The sequence below is a fragment of the Chenopodium album genome, chromosome 24 (assembly GCF_948465745.1).
Source record: "Chenopodium album chromosome 24, dcCheAlbu1.1, whole genome shotgun sequence".
Lineage (NCBI taxonomy): Eukaryota > Viridiplantae > Streptophyta > Magnoliopsida > Caryophyllales > Amaranthaceae > Chenopodium > Chenopodium album.
This window is the reverse complement of record NC_137857.1, coordinates 2,681,047-2,703,173: the sequence shown is the minus strand read 5'-3', so window position 1 is coordinate 2,703,173 and position 22,127 is coordinate 2,681,047. Positions and strand designations below refer to the sequence as shown.

Below are 22,127 nucleotides of genomic sequence, written 5' to 3'. Positions count from 1 at the left end.
CCCAGTCTCTTATTCTCGAATTATTAATTTTTGTTCTCGATCCGATCTTGAATCAATGAGCAACACTAAATATGAGTAGAGTTTACCTGTAGTGACTTTCAATTCTGTAGAACCCTCAATCTTTTGAGTACCTAATAAAAAAAGAACATATCAAATTTAAGTACTTGGAATTATACTCATGTGCTAGATCAAAGGCACTATACTCAATACCTCTTTTTCCATGGATACTATGATTACTGATTAATACTCCATAATCATTCTCTGCTGAATGCTGATACCATATAGTATATACACAAAAAATAAATAATAAAAAAAATGATAAAGTGAAAAGAAAAGACAAATGGTATCAGGCAGTCAAGCACAGGGCTCAACAAGTGAAATTTGGGCTTCTTCTTTATAGATCAAACTACAACTAATAATGGGCTCCTCATGCAGATTGTAGACTACCTGTGCTACCAATTACCAACTTCTTCAATTATGAGTCGGTTATGAGTTATGACACCCTTGGCATGTTAGCAATTTGGCACTATTAGGGCCTGTTCTCATACGGTTATTTTTATTTCAGTTCAGTTCACTGCAGCTCCTAATTTCCTTCTCTTATAAATTATTCATTTCAGTTCAGCTGAGTTCAAACAATGAAAACAGGCCCTAATTCTCTTCTCTAATTCTTAAGAAACTCGTGTTTCTTTCTCCCTTCTTTTCTATGGACAGAAACATAGAACTGAATGACATCTTGACATATACGAACAAAGTAATATACTAATACATAGTAATTTATGATAGATTTTATAGTCGGTGAACATATTTGATGAGCATATTTCGATATTAATTGGATGGATTAAAAGTTAGGACAATGTAACAACTAATTTGAAATGAACTATGGAGTAATTACTTTTATTGACTTTGATCTTAATAATTTGCAAAGGAACCACTTATATTGTATAATTTAATTTGGAACAACTAAGGGTTCGTTTGACATCGTTGTGGTTTTATGTTTTTTGATTTTTTTTTTAAAAGTATATTATATAAGTCACATAATGAATCAAAAATTATTTAGACTTATTAAAATCATAATAATTTTGAAAACTGACAACAAAAAAGTAAAAATACCTTTTTTTTATTTTTAATTTTAGAAAAAATAGGAAACTGAAAACAAAAAATGATGCCAAATAAGTCCTAAAATTTATACTAACATGTTTAGAGCTTTGTATTATTGGAATTCGGAAATTGGAGGTGAGAGGTGACCACTATTTTTTTTTTTTTTATTTTTTTATTTTGTTGACAAAGAGGTGACCATTATTTAAATGTATTTATACTGTAGTTGTTTGTCTTTGCTTGAAAAATGCAATGATAAGGATAATAATGTATTTATTCGACCACTTACCACTTTAGCTAGTTGCATCTAATCCCAATCTACAAAAAATTGAGATCAAATACATTTTTTTTTTTTTTTTGTTTTGGTAGAACTGCTAAAACAATGGTGATTTCATGGCTAATTTCACTCATATTTTTCCTTTCAATCCCCATTTTTCTCATCCTAAAATCATTAAAACCCTTTAATAATAAACTAAAATTACCACCAGGACCTCCAAAGCTACCCATCATAGGAAACATACACCAACTCGCATCATACAAAACCCCTCCACACCACCTTCTACAAGACCTAGCTAGGGTGCACGGCCCTATCATGCACCTTCGACTAGGGGAAGTTTCCACCGTGATCATCTCCTCCGCTGACGTGGCAAAAGTGGTGATGCGAGCCCATGACGCCAACTTCGCTAACCGGCCTAAGCTTATTGTGGCTAAGGATGTGTATTATGATTACTCTGATATTGGACTTGCCCCTTACGGTGAGTATTGGAGGCAAGTCCGTAAGATTGCCACCCTTGAGCTGTTTACGGCTCGAAGGGTGCAGTCGTTTGGAGCCATTAGAGAAGAGGAGGCTACCATGTTTGTGGAGTCTATTGCCGAGAGGGCAGCTCAAGGGTGCTCGGTTAATCTTAGCGAGAGGGTTTTTGGCCTTATTTTTGATATTACATCTAGGTATGTTGCTCACCTTTACCGTGTTTCTTAGCTTGTGCAAATAATTAAACCGCCTAATCAACTGTGTTATGTGTAGTGTGCATAATACGACTGAATGTACAATATAAATTGTTGAAGTCTTCTTATTTTTGATACATTTGGTAAAGTTTAGGTCCTAATAATAAAAAGTCCAAAATGATTCAATTTATAGTACCCATACAATTGATCACTTTTACATCATGTTCTAAATAACTTTTTGGTTGACTTTTTTATATGACTAAATAGCTATTCTAAAGGCGATCAAGTTGAGTTGGTCTGGTTTTGGACGGACTCTGGACAACTTTTTCCGACCCGATTCTAAAATCAATTTTATGCAATTTTAGCTGATTTTTTTACCCAGACCCGAAATTGGCCCAAAAAGTCCGCATGGCCCGCCTAGTTTGGACGGGGTTGGGCACACATTTTCGCCCAAAGTTTAGCCCAACTCGATAACTAGGCACATTTTTTGACCTTGGCCCGCCCATTGTCCATTGATCACCTCTAAGCTATTCTAGAGTAGTAAACTAGTAACTCGTAAATAAAAAAGCGAGGTTCACTACTGCTCTGTAATTTTGGTAACATTATTTTACCCCTAAGTAATCAATAATTAGCAATTTTAGCATTGATATCCCAATTACCAATTTGTTTGACAGGACGGCTTTCAACAAGAAAGGGAAAGATCAAGAAGCATTTAGAGAATTAACAACACTAATGTCAAAGCTTTTCTCTGGTTTTTCAATTGCTGACCTTTATCCGTCTATCAAGTTGCTGCATTCAATTGGTGGGATGAAGAAATCAGTGAAAAAGATAGTTGATGAATCAAATAGAATACTTGATCCCATAATTCAAGAACACAAGTCTAACATGATACAAGGCAAAGTTGATCAAGAGGACTTAGTAGATGTTCTTTTGAAGTTTCATAAAGAGGATCCTAACAATAACGACTTCTCCTTGACCAACAACAACATCAAAGCAATAATCTTGGTAAGTCATCTTAGAAATTTTGGAAAAACTTTTGTGTAGCATGATTAATCACCTTTCAAAAACGCGACTAAAAATAGTTATATTACTATTACGTGTTTTAAATTGAACTTTGACTGTTAACTTATGTCACATAATAGTATTCCGTAAGTCTTGTGATAGGGCCTGTTCATATTTACTGAATTGAGCTGAACTGAATTGAACTGAACTGATTGGAGCTGAACTGAACAGAACTGATTGGAGCTGAACTGAATTAAGCTGAAATGAATATTTTATGAGAGAGGGAAATTAAGAGCTGAGCTGAACTGAACTGATTGGAGCTGAATTGAACTGAACTGAACTGAAATTAAGTAAATATGAACAGGCCCTATTGTCTTTTTGGAGAAGGTGAATGCAATTATATATGAAACGATGAATTTTTTTGTGTAGGAAATTTTTGGTGCTGGCACAGAAACATCTTCGACAACAATAGAATGGGTCATGTCCGAGTTGATAAAGAACCCAAAGGCAATGGAAAAAGCACAAAATGAAGTCAGGAAAGCAAACCAAGGGAAAGAAAGAATTGATGAGACAAGCCTAGATGAACTCAAGTTTTTGAAGTCAGTAATAAAAGAAACATTAAGACTGCACCCTCCTGCACCTCTCTTAATCCCAAGAGAATCCATTGAGCAATGCCAAATTTGTAGCTATGATATACCTCCTAAAACTCGAGTCATGGTGAATGCACGAGCCATAGGGAGAGATCCGAAGTATTGGCTAGATGCAGATACATTTATACCTGAACGATTTGAGATGTCTCACATAGATTATAAAGGTAACAATTTTGAATTTATCCCGTTTGGTGCAGGAAGGAGAATGTGCCCTGGTGTGGCACTAGGTATCGCGAATGTTGAGCTTCCTCTAGCTATGTTGCTCTACCATTTTGATTGGAAGTTACCTAATGGAATTAAGCCTGAAAGTTTAGACATGGATGAATTGTTTGGAATTACTGTGAGAAGGAAAAATGATCTCCATGTAATTCCTATCCCTTATAAATATTCAGGTTTTAGACAGTGATTATGGCATAAAGAATGTAGTTCCTATCTTTACTGGTGAATTAATTATGTGACATATTTGTGTTGCAAATAAATAATAATATGCTAGTGCATTATTGATTTCTATGGCATTTGATGTGTGCTGGTTTCATATATTTTTTAGTATTTACAGACTCATCTTTGACTACATTCGGTTATGTACTTATGTATAAGTACGGGAAAGCATGAATATGTGAAATCTTGTTAAATTAGTGGCGATATATATATATATATATCAATATTTATGATTTTAATTCATTAAACATAGTTACAAAGATTGGTCCGATTTATTGTGATGCTCTAAGTTGTAACTGAGCAGTCTGAGCTAACTTTCGAACATTAGAAGGAGAAAGCTTAGCCCAACCCACGATAACATTCGAGGCCCAATTTCTTCACTATATGAATTTGCCTTTGGAATACTTCACCTTATATTGCTTCACTAAATAAATCCCTACATTATTTTTTTTAGTGAATGTATGCAATTTTTTCATTTCTCACACATCATTAAACTAGAGTTATGAAAAATTGATTCGATATGATCTGACCCAAAACAACCCAATCGAATTTTGAAATCACCTAAACCCAAAACATTGCACAGGCTAAAACCGTTATAATAAGACATGACCTAAAAGGCTAAAACAAACTCAATGCACACTTAATTTGATAGCTCAAGGTCTCTAGCTAAAACTAATGCAAGTTTTATGTCAGATTGCTTTATATTGACGTTATTAATGCGCATAACATGGTGACTAAACATTTATCAACCTCTAAGAGACTAAGATTTACAAATAGTGTGATTTACAACCTTAAAATCCCCAATCTTTTTTCCCTAAACCCTATCATATTCCCAAATAAATCGATATAATTACACAAGATATGATACTATTCGCAAACCAATCAGCTATCAGTCCTGGTTGGATGACACCAATATAACGTTCGCTAATTCGCTTACTAGTCGTTGGAAAAACGTGGGCTTGCCAATTGACAGTTACTTACTAGCAACTACTCTTCCAATTTGCAAAGTTATAACTGTAATCCAATCAATTTTGGAATAAAACATACTGTATTTTAGATGGTTGATCATATACCAACTACGACGAATGTGATGTGTGAAAGCAAATAAAATCACTATGAAATCGTCGATTATTCCATTATAACTAGCATTTTGACCCGTATAACACACAAAGTTATAACTAATGAAGATATGAGCATTGAAATATAACGAATGCCAAATATAATTCATGAAAAAACAGAAATGTAATTTTATTTATTTACTACCATAATAAAGAATACAAAAAACACTACAATTTTTCTTCACCCTTGGATATCCTGGGAGAAAATAAAAAAGTAGCTAAAGAATTGATCAAACTATATATATCATAATAATTAATCAAAATTCTAATATTATCACCTATAATTTCTCATAATAAAGTCTAAAATCACCATAATAAATTAGTGAAACAGATAAGTAACAGCAAGCGCAACCGCCAATAGAGCGTATGCAATCCCTTGATCAATAGTAGCACCTGCACAAAAAGATATATCCCCCAATAAATAAAAATAACACCAACAAACTCGAAAACTTAATTCCAATAATAGGGCCGGCTACATAAACCAAGATTTTAACTCCGCACTTATAATCTAAATTTAATTAAAATAAAATAAAATAAAAACCCGGCACCAACCCAATTAGACTTAATTGGGTTGAGTTCGGGTTATTTTGGGTTCGAGTCGAATTGAAAAGAAAAAAGGGACTTACTGTCGTTGGTAGGAGGAGGAGCGGTAGCAGGGGAAGGAGCCATCATCTGGCCTTGAGTAACCTTAAATAAAGCCATCATCAAGAACCCAAAAATTGGCAATGCGTAAAACCTCATTGATGAACCGTTGGAATTCATATTGATATATTCCAAAGTTTTGATTTTTCTATGAAAATGTATTATGATTTGAGGTGAATAAAATTCTTTTTTTGGTGTAAAAGAATGAATGAAAATAAATTATAAAGCGTTTATGATGGTAAGGTGTATATATATAAGTTTTTTAGGAAGCAGTAAATTGAATCTGGAAGTTCCTTTTTATGAGAGGAGAGTAGGGTGGAAGGAACGCGTTGAATATTTTTTTTGTGTTTACAAATTTTTATACGATGTATATTTATAGTTTTTATAATATTTATATTTACCTCTTAGTAATTTTATTTTATTAATGTTTTTAGTTATTTTTTTCTGGTAGTGCAAGAAATTTGACTGGTGGCTCGAAGGAATTGTATTAGTAGGCGGCTAGTTGACTTGGACCGGAATGTCTTGTATATGTGGCAATTCTGAATTATTTGGGTTTATTAATGAACCTACGTTATCAATTTCTTGTTTCACATTTTATACTCGTTTTTTAAATTTGGTTGTACAATGTTTTTCTAGAAGTTTTATTTTTCAAGGTTTTTAAATTTTACTTGGATTAATTTTGAAGGAGGTTTGAGGAAAATTATTGCTTTTCAGTTTTTCATTAATTGTACGGAGTGTTCTATCCATAATGATTGAATAAGGCCCTGTTTTCCCTCAAAAAAATAAAATAAAATGAATAAGGCCTTGTTCTTTAGAGCTGTTTTGTTCTGCTCAGCTCCGCAGTGTGCGGAAGCCTAGTCTTGCTCTGCTGACCTGCTTTACTTTGCCCAGAAACTCAAAGAAAAAGACATAAAAGACATGAAAGGAGTACATAATAATCCTTACTACTACAACATGAAAGGAGCACATAAAGAAGAAATTAATGAGGAAAAGAAAGAGATGACGAGACAACTACAACCAACATGGTTGTTTTTTCTTCACCATCTCAATCCATCACTTTGTAATTATGTAATAATGTAAATCCTTGATCATGAGTTCTTCATTGAACATATGATACAGTGATTCTTATGAATAATGATGTTAAGACTATTAATCAAATTTGATTGGCTGATTGCTAATAGTATATACTATGTTACATATTTTAGTTGAGCCTTTTTTTTTGTTTTCCTTGTTCTTCTTCTATAGAGAGGGTTATATATCACAATTAGAACTTTACCAAATAAGTTAGTTGACATCTACACATTTAGTGTCTAACAAGTAGTGTATAAATTCAATAAAACTTTATCAAATTCTTATTTTTCTCATATATTATGTATATGAGTTTTTTGTATATGAAATAAATTAAGGCAATTATACAAGATTTATAAATTCAAACTTATTGACCCCCATTTGTTTTGCTTCCCTAAGCTATTGCCTAGAAGGCAGATAAAATATCTTATTTTATTTCAATCATAATTTCTAGTCCATATGTTACTATCAAGTATTTCTTTAAGCCATGAAAGCATATATAAAAATGAATTTTAGCACCTAGCTTGATATTTTCATAGATATATATGAGTAGGACTTGAGCACTTGACCACAAGAGACTTGAAAAAAGAGGGAAATCTTGAAATACAATCCCAAATTCATCTTTTATACTTCTATCTATCTGTAAACTGCTAGGATTAGTTTTTTTTAAAAATCTATATAATTTATAGCAAATAGACTCTTATAATCATTTGTGATCTTATTTAATTCATATTTACTGTTTGGGTCCAATTTAGTCCAATTGAGCCTGTCATTAAATGATCCAATTAAAAGCCCAAGGTCAAGGTTCAACTCTCCAATTGTGTTAAAGTCAAGATCAGTCAACAAGGCAAGTCAATTGGGCCAAGGCCCACTTCTCCCATATATGCAAAGGTATAAAAGTCATCAATATCACATTTGTACATTCATTCACGCAAAGCCTCAAGCAATTAATTCTCTTGCATAGCTTTCTCTCTCTACACATTGTACTGACTTTAGCATCGGAGGGGACTTCCTCGGCAACACCCCCGAGGTTAGTTTACGTGTGTTTGCTGTGCAGGAAACCCTCGGCCCAACATTACTTGGACCGAGCCCAGTCTTCACCACCTCATAGGACCTTCGGCAAGGTCCCATTGTTTTTACCCGAAACATTTACATTATAATATGATGACATTATTAGCCTTCCTACATTATTATTATTCATAACAAACAAACCATTGTTGTCAACGGACGTTGGTCGTTACATTATCAGATTATCATGTGCGTAAGCAGCCATTCATTTGCTAAGCTTAATTACGTTAGAAGATGTGACTTATACCAATTTAAGCTCAGATACAACTAATATTATATGTAAACATGGATTGATTACAACCAAAATAAAATTGTGGTCAAGAATTGAATAATTGTAGATCAATCAATCAAAGCAATTTAGTACTTTTAATATTGGATTTAAAATTCTTGCACATGACGAGTTGATGGTTACCAAATATTAGTACTAATCTAATTTAAATTATGTAATTGTCGTCAATTGGTGTTCATGATGAGTCTTCCTTGCTGTAGTTGAATTGCTTTAGGCTAGTGTACTTCGTATTATTATTGTATGGGTCATAACTTTCAAAATGAATCATCATTGTAATATTTAAAATAAAATTGTTTACCTAATTTTCATTTTCTAATTGAAATACTTTGTAGTCTAGGAATGGTTGGATCGTCTCAAAAGTTAGTTAGCAAAGTCAAAAGGTAAAGATATCATAATATATATTATGCACCAAGTTTATGTATAATATTATGATTATGTATGTGGATATATTGCACTACTATATAAGTAAATAAGATCAAAGTCAAGGTCAAGTTGTCTCTCCTCTATCTTTTCTTATGTGCATGCCATCGCGATTACTCTGGCAAAGACAACTACGACCCTAGCTAAAAAATATATTCTGCTGTTCCATATTATCTTAATCAAACAAAACAACCATTATTCTCTGTTGTGATTTGTGAAGCATGTTTAATTATTGATTTGATGCAATCATGCAAGTTAGATTGCCTAAACCAGCCATTTTGCCTGGATAAATAATTTGCAAAATGATTATATTGTTGATGTTGGCTTATTAAGTAATGATCTGTCTATGATTCTACATTATTGCCGTATATTACTCTCTTCATCTATGCGTTATATTAAAAAAAAAAAAAAAAAAAAAAAATTGAATTTAATACTTTTGCTTTGATTTGAATGATAAATTTCTTTCATTAAGGTTGTGTCTCATATTTAAATGTTCAACTTTTGTTGTTTATACACTTATATACTTGATCAAAAAAAATTTCAATAGTAGTTGGCACGTAATTCATTACTGTAGTGAAAACTTCCTAATTCGATGTAAATGGGGATTCGGCTTTGATTGTCCTTTGCCCCAAGAATTTTACTCAAGATTGGACATTAATTTTTTATTTTTTTAACGAGAAAAGCTTGGCCTAACACAAGTCTGACAAAAACACGATCCAACACAATAATTTTGTGATGAGCCGTTTGGCATCGTACATGAGCTATAATATTGACCCCTAGGCCACAAAATAAAAAGTGGGATAAATACAACTTATTATGAAAAGGCAAGGCCTAATCAAGAAGTGGGTCATGTCGTGTCACAAGCATTAACTTTCGTGCCAAGTCTAGATGCTTAGCAAACCCAAAATTGAGGTTTGAAGAGCATGAACACGACTTGACACAATCCAAAGTCCAACACAGCTTGACACAATCGAAAGTCAAACCCGACTTGACACAATCCAAAGTCAAGCCTATCGCTTCCTCTAGTTGAAAGGGTTCTTCTCGATGTGGTTCCCCGTTCCCACACATAATATATCTAATTCTGCATTATTCTTATCATAATTATGCTTAATTTTCAATATCATTGATGTCATTCTTGCAATTGGTTCCGAATTATTACCTATTCGATTTTAAGCTTTAATTTCTCAATTACGGTTGAATTATCTCAACGGGGAAACACGTAAAACTCATACGATTGTGAAATTTTGTTCATCAACATTTGTCGATCTTTCAAATCAAGAGAATAGAAAAAAAAAGGGAGGTTGCACTTTCACATTAACACACTGCACACTCCTAGAAAATGCAAGACGACCGATTTACTCGCTTAACCAAACAGCCAAGTCACTTTACTTTCTAGGTGTACACGGTAATAACTTACTTTATCAACAAACTCAAAGATGCAAAGTTTAGAATATATGCTTTCTTAATTAGTTCTGTTGGCTCCATCAAAGTCCCAATTTACATATCAAGTACATACATTCTAGCTTAGCGAGTAAGGAGTTGTAGCTCAATGCATGGTAGACTGTTAGAACACTTCATCAACACTCGATCGATCATGTGGTCACAGCCTCATATGTCCGAAACTCATAGGGAATTGAAGGGTTCGTTAAGGAGTTCCACTAGCTAGCTAGGCTGCACCATACTTGGTGACTTGGTATGTATAAGGGTGCGTTCTATTCAATTTTAGTAAATAAATGAGTAAGCTTTATTTTATTATATACCACGATTTTTATAATTCTAAGAAACTAAAATTAACAACTTATGGTGATCCCGAATGAGCCCGTACAATACTAACTTTTAGCTTGTTTAGAATTATTGAAAATGAGAATTGTGTTAGTTCAATGTTTTTGTTCCATATTCCTACAATTTGTATCCAATAATGTAGGTAATTATACCTTTCTTGCTAGGCAAGGTATCTTTGCTTATATATCTTTTAAAAGTTTAGCAATATTCTCTCTAACCCACACACAACGTAACTAGACACGTGTTGCAACTTCATTCGTTGGGTGTATAAAAGTTATACTATATAGTTAGAATATGTGATTTGATTAGGAACGTGGAGATCATAATTTAAGTAATTTAATTTTTTTTTCTTCTAATTTTCATGTCTTAATTAACGTCACTTAGTGTTTAAGGAAATATAGCAAATTTAAAGGATACAAAACTCAAAAAGAACCTGATGAATGCTATATTGCTAATTTGCTATGCCCACTACTTCAGAAACAGTTTTAATTTATTGTGAGTTGCGAGTAAAGAGATTCTAGCACTCTAAGTTTAGGAAATTTAGCTAACATTCTAATGAAAAGTTAGACTTTTAATTATAATAGTAATATTTATCGTCTGAAAAGCTTTTAAAAAGATGAAGTATGAAACAATTATCTGCATGGAATGATATATATATGATAGAATAGTCGTTTAACTTTTTAGCTAGATTTTATTTCAAATATGTGATCTTATTTGAACGTATATATATTTGACATTGGAATCCCACTATCACATGTGTTTAGGAGTATTTAAAAGTAACACTCGTATAACTTGTAATGTCTTTTAAATAATTAACACGTGATGGTCACGTGACATGTATCATCCAGTGAAGAACACATACACTGATACACCAGCACACAACACCACAAATACACCATATAAATTTGAAAGGGGGGTTAACTTGAAAGTTGAAACAATAAAACTTGATGTGATACAAAACTTAATCTTAACCAACAATCTAAAATTCTATTGGTTACAATTGAAATGATTGTTAACATTGAACTTGATCTAGAGGACTACATGTATCATTATTTTTTTTTTTTTTTAAAAAAAAAAAAAAACAAAAGCACCAAGATTTAACAAATTTTCATTACCTATTTAAAGGTGGTTGTGAGATAATGAAGTTTTATGAGTTAAGACACATGTCAATATTAAATATAGAGTTATCAAAATCATTCTGTATAAACTCATTATCATTCTCACAATTTATGACCGCTTATCAAATGTGTTAAAAGAGAACCAACTCCATAATGACACCTATAATTGCCGGTAAAGAACTAAAGACCCCTCTAGTGAGTCAAGACTCAAGTCTAAGCCAAAAGTTAGGATAAAATTTAACAAACGATAGAGGGGGCTTGTTTTATCTTTACTAGGCGCTCTAATAAGTGTATTGAATGACAAGATTCTCAGTCATCCTCTCTAATGTGCGCACGAGAACAATCAAGAGAAAATGTACACATCATGGAAGCATAATGTGACCCCCCTATTATAAAGCAATCCTTTTCTTCCTAGAATCAATTTTAAGCCCCACTTTCTTCCTTTTTATACCCAACTTTTCCTTAACCCACTCTACTTTCTTACCTTAGGAGTGCATTATATACATACCAAACACCAAAGAGAACATATTCCCTGGCAAATAAAGAAATTCTACAACTCACAAAACATACAAAGTAGAAGAAGATCAAGAACAAGAAGGTATTATTATGTGCCAACAAGCAGGGTTCCCTTTCCACAGCCTTGAGGGGCTGGCGACGATGAGGATTACTCGAAGGTATCTCTTCCGCACACCGCCCCTTGTGGAAGAACCTGCTGTAAATAATCCACAGCAAGGGGAGGGAGATGCTGCGGCGGGTGGTGGAAGGAAGGTTTGTCTGTGCTCACCGACAAGGCACCCTGGTTCTTTTCGTTGTCGGTATCATCATGCAGATTATGTGTGGTGTAGCATGAAGCTTAGTCCTAGATTTCAGTATTAAGGAAGCTAAAGCTTAGTCCTAAGGTGACATGTGCAATTGTATGTTCTTTGTGATCAAGATATAGTGTTTTTATTTTGATTGCAACAAAAAGCTTTAAAATCACACTTCTGTTAGAATTTAGTTCTTATTAGAGCTAATCTAAGCTTAATTGATCCGAGCTGCTGCCAAAAGAGACGGTCCATCCTGAGTTCCTGACCAGATAGTGGCTGGACTGGCAGCGCAAACCCAGCTCGAATTGGGATTGTATGTGCATACCTCTTCAGCTCTACGATTGTATGTGCATGAAGATAGCAACTATCAAAGAATGAACTAAGTCACAAGGAAACAAAATAAATTAATTATAGTATTATGTAGTCATTCTTAAATTGCATGCTTGTAAATTGTAATTATTAATAATTGGTTAAGAAACATATGTACACAACTACCTAGTTTCTGCAAACATTTCAGTGTGGATAACTATAACCTGGCCGACATTAATAGACCTGCTAAAATATCCATTTGCCTGAGTTCGGCAAAATTGAAAACAAATGGCTGTTAGGTAAAAGACAACTTTGATCTCAGCCTCTAACAGGGTGCCCTTCTTAATTGAAGATTTTGGCATAATAAGAAGAAAGTGACAATTTAGTAGGGTGAGGTTAAATGATTAACCTAACGGATCGGTTTGATCGATTATATCGGATATAATCGGAAAATGTGTAAAGTATATAGGGACGGAAGGAGTAATTTAAATGTATAAAGTAAACAAGCATTGACGTTTTGATTAAAAGAGAACGAAAAGGAGTTTGTTGTTTATGATATTAAATATCCATGCATTGCAGTCAAGCAAACAGTGGTGCATACTGAGAACTGTGGTGATCCAATCAAGCTACGTATACAGAACATGTAGATTTCTCAATGTGATTGATCGTGTAAGATGTTATTAGAATAAAATTGACTTCGAAATAATGTAAATAACCCCTGTACAATAATTATTATTATGACGTACATAAATTTCCACACGATATGCAGATCCTGAGAAGCTCACATAGATTAACCTTCTGAAATTTACACCTCAAGACTATCGAGCAAGAAGCATCTCCATTACTGATTGAATAATTGCACGCTTCTCGTATAACCACCTAAATCACTGAAAATGTAATAAACCGTCAAGGGAGGAACATTTCTTGTGTGTTGTGTAAATTAAGAGCATGTAACGAACAAAGTAACAGTAGAAACACCTCTGTGGCTCTGTTTTTTTGTCTCTATCTTCTAGTTCTAATTTCTAAACTACTGAAACTCAACCCCAGCTTGGTGATCAGAAGGAGAAAGAATAAAAAAGCAATGTATATATCACTTACATGCATCCAAATTCCTAGAGAATTTTCAACAGATTTTAACTACTGAAAGATGCTCATCAACAATTACATACTACTACTATATGTTAATGTACAATATTACATTATATACTTACAAAGGCAAAACCAGCCCTTAGTAAGCAACTAACAGAACCATTAAATATCAATAATTACACTCTTCAAAGAAGCAGAATTCCCTTTCTTTATATATACTTCGTATGAAGAGTGGAAGAGTGGGACCATGGCGGGGTTAAACGAGGGAGAGGGAGACCAAAAATGACTTGGTTAAAAGGAGTTAGGAAGGATACGAAGCATATAGACTTGCATGAGGATGAGGTATCGGATCGTAAGGGTTGGAGGAGGAAGATTTTTGTGGATGACCACACGGAATAATCAATTTTAATTCATGTAGCCGACCCCACTTATGGGATTAAGGCTTTGATTGATTGATTGATTGATTGATGAGCCAGCTCAGTTACTTAAATGAACATAATAACCAAAGTCTATATTCTTCTAATAGATTCACAACAAATCAGCAAATCCTTGGAAGAAAGAGTAAAATATGATGTACAGGTTGAGTAATCATTTAAACATAACCCCCAATTCAATAAGGCTTCTCAAGTTCTTATATCAACTACCAAGAGATCAGGGCCTTTCCAACTTTAAAGAATATAACTTCTACCATATCATGCCATCAACTGAATGGGCAAACTCACTATTCAATGATTCCAGTCTCAAAGGATTGCCTTAATGGTAATTGGAAAAGATTACACCTCACATCATACTATCATAGAATATAAAACCAAAAAGTTCATCATCTAATCAAACAAATATGTATCACTTAGTATGTACTACTAAAGTCTTGACACACCTCATAGAAGATTATACACCAGTCCACACTCATATCTGCTCATAACTAGACAACTACTAAGCTATGTCAGACTAAAAAGGAAATGTGGAATTAATTTAAGAAAAAAGCAAGGAACTTTCTAAAACAGGTGACAACAGATGTCGTGTACTGTTACAATAGAGTATATATAAATACAAGTAGCTCAATAACTTACCTCAGGATAGCAATTTTGATGAACGATTGTCTGGTCTTTTGGATTTACGTCTACCTCACATGACACTTTAGTCTGAAATGTTATAAACAGAGATCAGAGTATAACCACAGCCAAAGGTAAAACGAAACTGAATACTGCACAGCAATGACAAAATGCAAAAGAAAAGAGAGAATCAACTCAGGAAAACACCATTATCAAATATGGGTTGTAGAAGTCTTGGTATGGTAACTTCTGTGGCTCATATCAAATAAAAAAAGCAATGGATGTAGGCATTTTTTTTTTTTTTATCAATATTAGACAAAAGGCTTCAAAAAAAAAAAAAAAAAAAAAAAAAAAAAAAAAAAAAAAAACTACTTTGCTAATTATAATCTAAAAGACCCACTCCAGTAGATGAAAATACAAAAAACTTTCATCAGAGCGTCCTGTAATTCAGTGAGGTTCTTGCCTACTTGACGGCTTGAATTATATTAGTTTTGAATCAGATGGCTCTCGTGTATTATTTGATGGCTTGATTCTTAATCTTACCTAAATGCAGATTCTCTCAAAGTACCTAGAGACATGATTCAATAGTTGAGAGACAAAGCCCCCTAATCCATCAGTACGCTTTTATGAGGAGCCATTGGGTGACCAAATTGCAAACTGAACTATTCCCATGCATGGTTTCATTTACAGGAGTACTTTTATTCCATGTGAAATATATCATAGTATATTTGACGATTAAGATGAATATGACAAACTGATAAGCTAATAAGCGTATGTTTTTCATGAGGTCCACAGGCTTGAGGGCCTCCGTCACATTAGGGCGTAAATACAGTCACTGCTTAGATGACCAACTCATGACACTCAACTAATAGCTTAAAGTAATGGTCTCTACACTATAGGTGCCACTGTTGGTTATACAATTATACCTTACATAATTAGGGATGGATCTTATTCCCAGATCTCTATCTTCCTATGCTTGAAAAAATTGCATGACGAAACAAAATAAAAGGATAGCTAATAAAAACTTGTATAGAACTAATAGAAGTATAGAAACAGGAACAATAGCTGAAACAACATAGAAGCAAGCTTTACACTATTCAATGACAATCCGTGAAGGCACACCATGCATGACAACTTGAGAAAGAAACATCACTACAGCCTGCACTACTCATGCAACTCTAAATGAAATCAAATACTCAGAACCTAGACATCTTGTGATCCAAAAATTGAAGAGAACCATATAAAACAGTGAAAAAACCCTTGGATCACCTATCTTTTACACGAACTCTATCACAAAGAGGGTTCAGCAGCAAAAACAACAACTTTTGTACTTTTGTAGCATTTTTTGCTTCTCTCACAATTAAGGCAATGTCACCAGTTTATCATGGGTCCAGAGCCTTTGTATCTTCACTCAGTACTCAAATGTCTTACTCTCCAGTCTCCCCACAGCACAAGCTTAAAAACCATATAAATGGTACAAAAACTGCATCAAACATGACCAGGTATGCATGCAAATAACAATAGAAACAGAAGCAATAGTCGCAAATAATCATTGATCTTTTCCGGGAATTGAACTGGCAAACAAAAGTCGTAAATTTATCCTCCACAATGTAAATGATGTTCTATCTTGCCAAAATGCTCAACATTTAGCAATGCTAACGAGTAAGTAGCATAATATTTTAATCTTAGTACTCACAGTCCATAAACCTGCCACAATTTCATAGCTACCTTAACCCAAAATCATTATTGGAAAATATTGTTCCCTGTAAATTTCTAATGACCAAACCCTAAAAACAATAATCACCTCAAAGTCCTACATAATATAATCACTAATTCCAAATTTGCAATTACAACTTTTGTCACATTGTTAAAAGCTCAGTTCAAATTCATCATTAAGCATTACAGGAACATGAATAACACCAATCCAACGCGTAAATTTGTCCTGGATACAATATCCACTAAATTTCACCATCATTCCAGACAAAAGGAAAATTCAGAAAAAACAACCACCACTACATTTCAGATTTAACTTCAAAATTCCACTTTTTCAGTCAATATAAACAAAAATCAACAATCGCACTCACAAATTTCTCTAATTAAAACAAAAATCCAGCTCAATTAACCAAAACAAAACATCTAAATACCTTCAATTCATCAAAATCAATCAAATCAACTGCAAAAATAAAAAACAAACCTGGATTGGAATCTTGAGGAAAAAGAGCCGAAATCTTCCTTTGATCGTAGAAACAGTATCAAAAGGAACTTTACCAGCAGCAACATCCTCAATCAAATAAAACAAATCATGAAAAACCTCAAAACCATCAACCAAAAGCGTGGCATCAACATACGACGATCCTCTCGCCTTAATCCTGCCACCATTAGAATTAACAAACCCTAATTCCCTCCCACGATACGAAATCGACACATTCAGAGCGTCGTAATTGACAGAGAAGAAATCGGGGTTGCGAACTTTGAGAGTAAGAGAGAGAGAAAGGTCGAGAGAGAGGTGGTGATCGGAGTTGACTCGGATGTGGTTGAGTTTGAGTCGGACGAGTCGGAGTTGAGGGTCGGAAGGGAAGAGGAGGAAGACGGCGAGGATCAGGAGGAGGAGGAGAGAGAGTGAGAGGAGGTTGCGACGGAGGTGCCGGAGGATGGGGTGGCGCGTGGGGTGGTTGATGGGTAAAACGACGTAGTTTTGGAGGGTGGGTGGGGAATTTGGGTCGGGTGGTAGAGGAGAGTAGAGGATGGGTTTGGGTTTGGGTTTGGAGGTCATTTTTTGGTGGGTGGGGTTTGTAATGTTGGTATTTCTACTTCTGGTGTTTAACGCCGTGCACGTGTTGATTTTCATGTTGGGTGTGGACGACCGTGTTGATTTGCTTCTATTGTACTTATTTGACGGTACACCACGTCAGATTTTAACCCAAACTTAAGGGGCCAATCAAGTGAAGGTCATTTTGGGCTTTTAATCGCAATTCAACTACTCGTTAAACATTCTCAGCTGTCTAGATTTATACTACCTCCATTTTTAAATACTTACTCCAATTCTGTTGGGCACGTATGCTGATACTTTTTATTGATCAATAATTTCTTTAATTATCAAAAAGTATAAATTCTAACAATTGAAAATTAATGATCTATTTATTGAGATTTGAGACGATTCTAACTAGTATCTACAAGACTATATTTTTCTTAGGTATAAATCACGAACAGTAGTCAAAGTATGACAAATAAATAATGCACAAAATAGATAAACAAATTACGTAAGAGTATAGAAAGTAAACTCAAAAACTTAAGCAGTGTACCCATCGCACCATCGGTCCATCCTTGGAGTAAACAAGGATTAAAAAGACTTTGTTAATGTATTAGTCTTTCAAACATGAACTATATATACCCAAAATATAGTTTAAGAGCCATCACAAAGTTCACGATGATTATATTGGTGTTAGAGGACCAAAAATTGTTACATGAGAGTATGAGACGCTGAAAATTAGACCGTGATTTTTTATCACTCATTCTTAAGATAAGAAAGTTTAATTCAAACATCCCAATGCAAACTTAAGTATTCTATCAATCTAGAAGGAATAGTGATACTCCCTAATAATATTCCGTATAATCAATGACCTCGGAAGATATACTGATACACTGATCTACAAACTACAAAATCCGAATAAAGTAATAGGGCTAAATTTAGAGTTCTCACAGCTCTTGCTTGCAAGTGCCACCAATTTTAAGTTACTTCCGTTGTGCATGCAAGTTTACGTTTCCTAGAAAACAATTAATAAAGTCAACTTGAATTAGATGTCTCTCTAAATCTTTGTGCAATCGTGCAGTAATGAACCAAATATAGTCTCAATATGCACTTATAGTCATATTGGTACAAATTAAATAAACAAAAATATCCTATCACGACCTAACTTCTAAATCTTTAATCTACCTTTGAAGTTTGAACTAGCAGTAGTAATATGTATTTTATGATAGATTTTAATCCACTATTCACGCATTTATCTTAAACAATAACACTTTAAAATGTGACTTTCTCAGCTCATTTTCAATAGTAAATTAAAATCCACCACCCTCTAACATGGCTTCCTTGCTGAATTACCACCTATGTACATCTTTGTATTTTCTTCTCATATACTTTATCATCACCACCATAACAACCACCTCGGCCTCCGCCTCAGCCTCATTCCGCCCCAAAGCTTTACTCCTAAGAGTTTCAAAAGACAACTTCACCAACCAATACACCACCAAAGTCATCCAAAGAACACCCTCAATATCACTAACTTTAACACTAGACCTCGGCACTCAATTCTTATGGCTCAACTGTGGCAAACGCTACGTCTCCTCCTCGTACCGCCCCGTCTACTGCGGCTCCCCTCAATGCACCCTAGCCAACACCAAAACCAAAACATGTAGAACATGTCCTGCTGCCCCTAAGCCAGGGTGCAACAAAAACACGTGTAGAACCCTCTCAATCCACAACCCCATCACAAACAAGTCACCACCCTTAGGCAGTGAGCTCGCTACCGATGTTATCCGTGTCAACTCCACTAACGGAGCAGCACCCGGCCAGCTCGTGACCATCCCAAACTTCCTCTTTGTTTGCGTGCCCAAGTCCTTGTTACACGGCCTCGCGAAAGGAGTGTCCGGTGTTGCTGGCTTTGGAAGGACTAGTAAAGTTTCACTCCCTACACAATTCTCTTCATCTTTCCATTTCCCTAATATATTCGCGCTTTGTTTACCTCCAAATCCGTTTTATTATGGAGATGGTGTTATTTTTCTTGGGGATGGACCTTACGTTTTCGCCCCAGGAGGTACCGGTACCACGGTAGACCTAAGAACCAAACTTTCCTACACTCCTCTAATAGTTAACCCTTTTCGAACCTCCGAATACTTTATAGGAGTAAAAGGGATCAAGATTAGCGGAAAAGACGTACCATTCAACAAGTCCTTGCTTTCTATAGATAACAAAGGATATGGTGGTACGACAATAAGTTTGTTACATCCTTACACTATAATGGAGACATCTATATATAAGGCGGTCACTACTGCCTTCGACAATGATCTAAGGGATGGCAGTTTTCCTACTAAAAGAGTTGCTCCGGTTGCACCATTCGAGGTGTGCTACGAATCTGGCTCGATCCCGTCCACGAGGATCGGGCCAGTGGTGCCAGACATTGATCTAGTGCTACAAAGCGAGGACGTGTTATGGACGTTAGCCGCGCCAAACTTGGTGGTTCGGACGAATATGAATAAGGCGGATTGTCTTGGTATTGTGGATGGTGGAAAAAAGCCAAAGTCATCAATAATTATAGGAGGGTTTCAAATTGAGGATAATTTACTTCAATTTGATCTAGTTAAGTATAGGCTTGGGTTTAGTTCTGCCTTGATTTATGATCGAATTGGGTGCTCTTACTTTAACGTTCCTTAAATTAGCTTCTAATCTAAATTAATGTGCTAATTAATAAAGTCAAAATGCATGTAATGTTGCTTCATGTTCACGTATTAGTCACATGATGTGTCAGAAAGTTGGATTGCTCTATGCAAGATCAAGTACAACAAAAGATATACAGTACTACATGAATTCCATTAAACACTTAACCAGCTGAAACCTTGCTAATTTAATTAGAGGTAGATTTGTAGTGTTTAATTTGGCATTTAGCAATTAGCATGCCCACCATAAAGGGCTAAACGCAGCCACCTATTTTTTGGCTTATGTTTTGGAATCAACAAACACAATCAATGCATGAAATAATTGATCGTACGTGATTTATCTTTATTATACCTCAATCAAAGAAATAATTGAAATATTTTAGATCTTATTGTCCCTTATTAAATATAAGGAAACCTGATCTAAATAGATCTAAATTTATACAAGTAATAAATATAATTAAAATTAAAATGATACGAGTAGCCTTTAACCAAGAGAGAAGATAATGTCATTTATTTATTATTAATATTATCATTTATATGACAAGAAGAAAATGCCAAAATTGATCGTACGACATAGTCATATAGACAATGCAAGAAACAGAAAATTGTTGAATTAAAACAAATGTAGGAATATCCATTATGTAATAAGTTGAATTAACTCTCCCTCCATTTATCATTTATGATCTTAGTTTTGATTCTTTTGAATAATTGAGACAACTATATAGACGCTTCATTAAATTCATTAAAGAAGGAGAATGGAAAACAGTTATTGTTTGGCACTTTGGCCTGGTCATAAATGGAGACCCGAGTAGAACTTGATTCACTTGAGCATATGACAAGTTTCTTAGTTGTCTACCCTTAGAAAGTACGCAACTGAAACCTAGCTTCTTAGTCAACATATCTTATCATGTCTTACAATCTTTAGATGGGGATTACTAATATATCAAAATTTTGTTTTTCTTGATACAACCAAACAATTACTCTAATTAAATATGTCGTTTTTTTTCTAATAGGTGTTTACTTCCTCTGATTTGAATAGAATTAAAGTTTCGATTCATATAGACGTTTTTCACTATTTGTAAAACTTGGTTTGATCCTATTTTTGCACAATATGTAAATTCTTAGCACGGATTTTTATATATAGTTGGACACACTGTGTGGCCGGAGTTACTCAATCAGTCATGGTTACTCAGTCGGACATGAGTTACTCGATCAGGTGTTACTCGGTCGATCAAGGGTTACTTTGTTTAGGGTTACTCGATCGATCATGAGTTACTCTCACACAAAAATGCACGGATTGACTAAATAACTTCAAAATAAGTAATCCTTGACCGATTAAGAAACCTCCCGATCACACGGTGTAGTCAGCCACACAGAAAATACACCGAATTCTTAGTAGTTATCGATCTTATCATTAATAATTGACGTTACTGTACACTACTGTAATTAACTAATTATTGTCAATCTTATACGATCACTCAATATAGCACATATTTCTGAAATCAGATCTAGGAAGTATGACGTTAGAGTATTAAATTATTATGGAGTAATAACGAAGGGCAGTTTACATGATATAATTTTGGTTATCGGGAAGGAATAATAATTACGTGAAATATAAAAAATGTCCTTGATGATCTACAAAGTCCAAAGTCCAAAGTCAAGACAACAGAAACTAATCTAAGTGTCGGTGCTTCTCGTCACATTGCTTGTTTGCAAGTGCCAAGTTACTTATCCCATTTTTACAAGTTTCAGTTTCTTAGAAATATAATAAGGTCAATCAACTTCAGCTAAATGAGCTGGCGG

At 34.4% G+C, this 22,127-nt stretch overlaps 2 protein-coding genes and 1 pseudogene across 2 annotated transcripts; 2 read left to right on the top strand and 1 right to left on the bottom strand.

Moving 5' to 3' along the window:
• The first annotated feature begins 1,175 nt into the window (after positions 1-1,175).
• Positions 1,176-4,196, top strand: LOC145611866 (desmethyl-deoxy-podophyllotoxin synthase-like). The gene is made up of 3 exons (XM_081667246.1): positions 1,176-2,043; positions 2,715-3,045; positions 3,472-4,196. Exons 1-3 carry the CDS (start codon positions 1,478-1,480, stop codon positions 4,096-4,098), a joined length of 1,524 nt encoding a protein of 507 aa, XP_081523372.1. The 5' UTR covers positions 1,176-1,477; the 3' UTR covers positions 4,099-4,196.
• Positions 4,197-13,270: 9,074 nt separating this feature from the next.
• On the bottom strand, positions 13,271-17,751 carry LOC145612371 (uncharacterized). The gene is made up of 3 exons (XM_081667746.1): positions 17,086-17,751; positions 14,910-14,981; positions 13,271-13,637 (listed from the first exon to the last, which is right to left on the bottom strand). The coding sequence occupies exons 1-3, from the start codon at positions 17,737-17,739 to the stop codon at positions 13,635-13,637; spliced, it is 729 nt and encodes a 242-aa protein (XP_081523872.1). The 5' UTR covers positions 17,740-17,751; the 3' UTR covers positions 13,271-13,634.
• A 1,221-nt stretch (positions 17,752-18,972) lies between these two features.
• Positions 18,973-20,322, top strand: LOC145612738 (putative aspartic proteinase GIP2 pseudogene; annotated as a pseudogene).
• Positions 20,323-22,127: the final 1,805 nt, after the last annotated feature.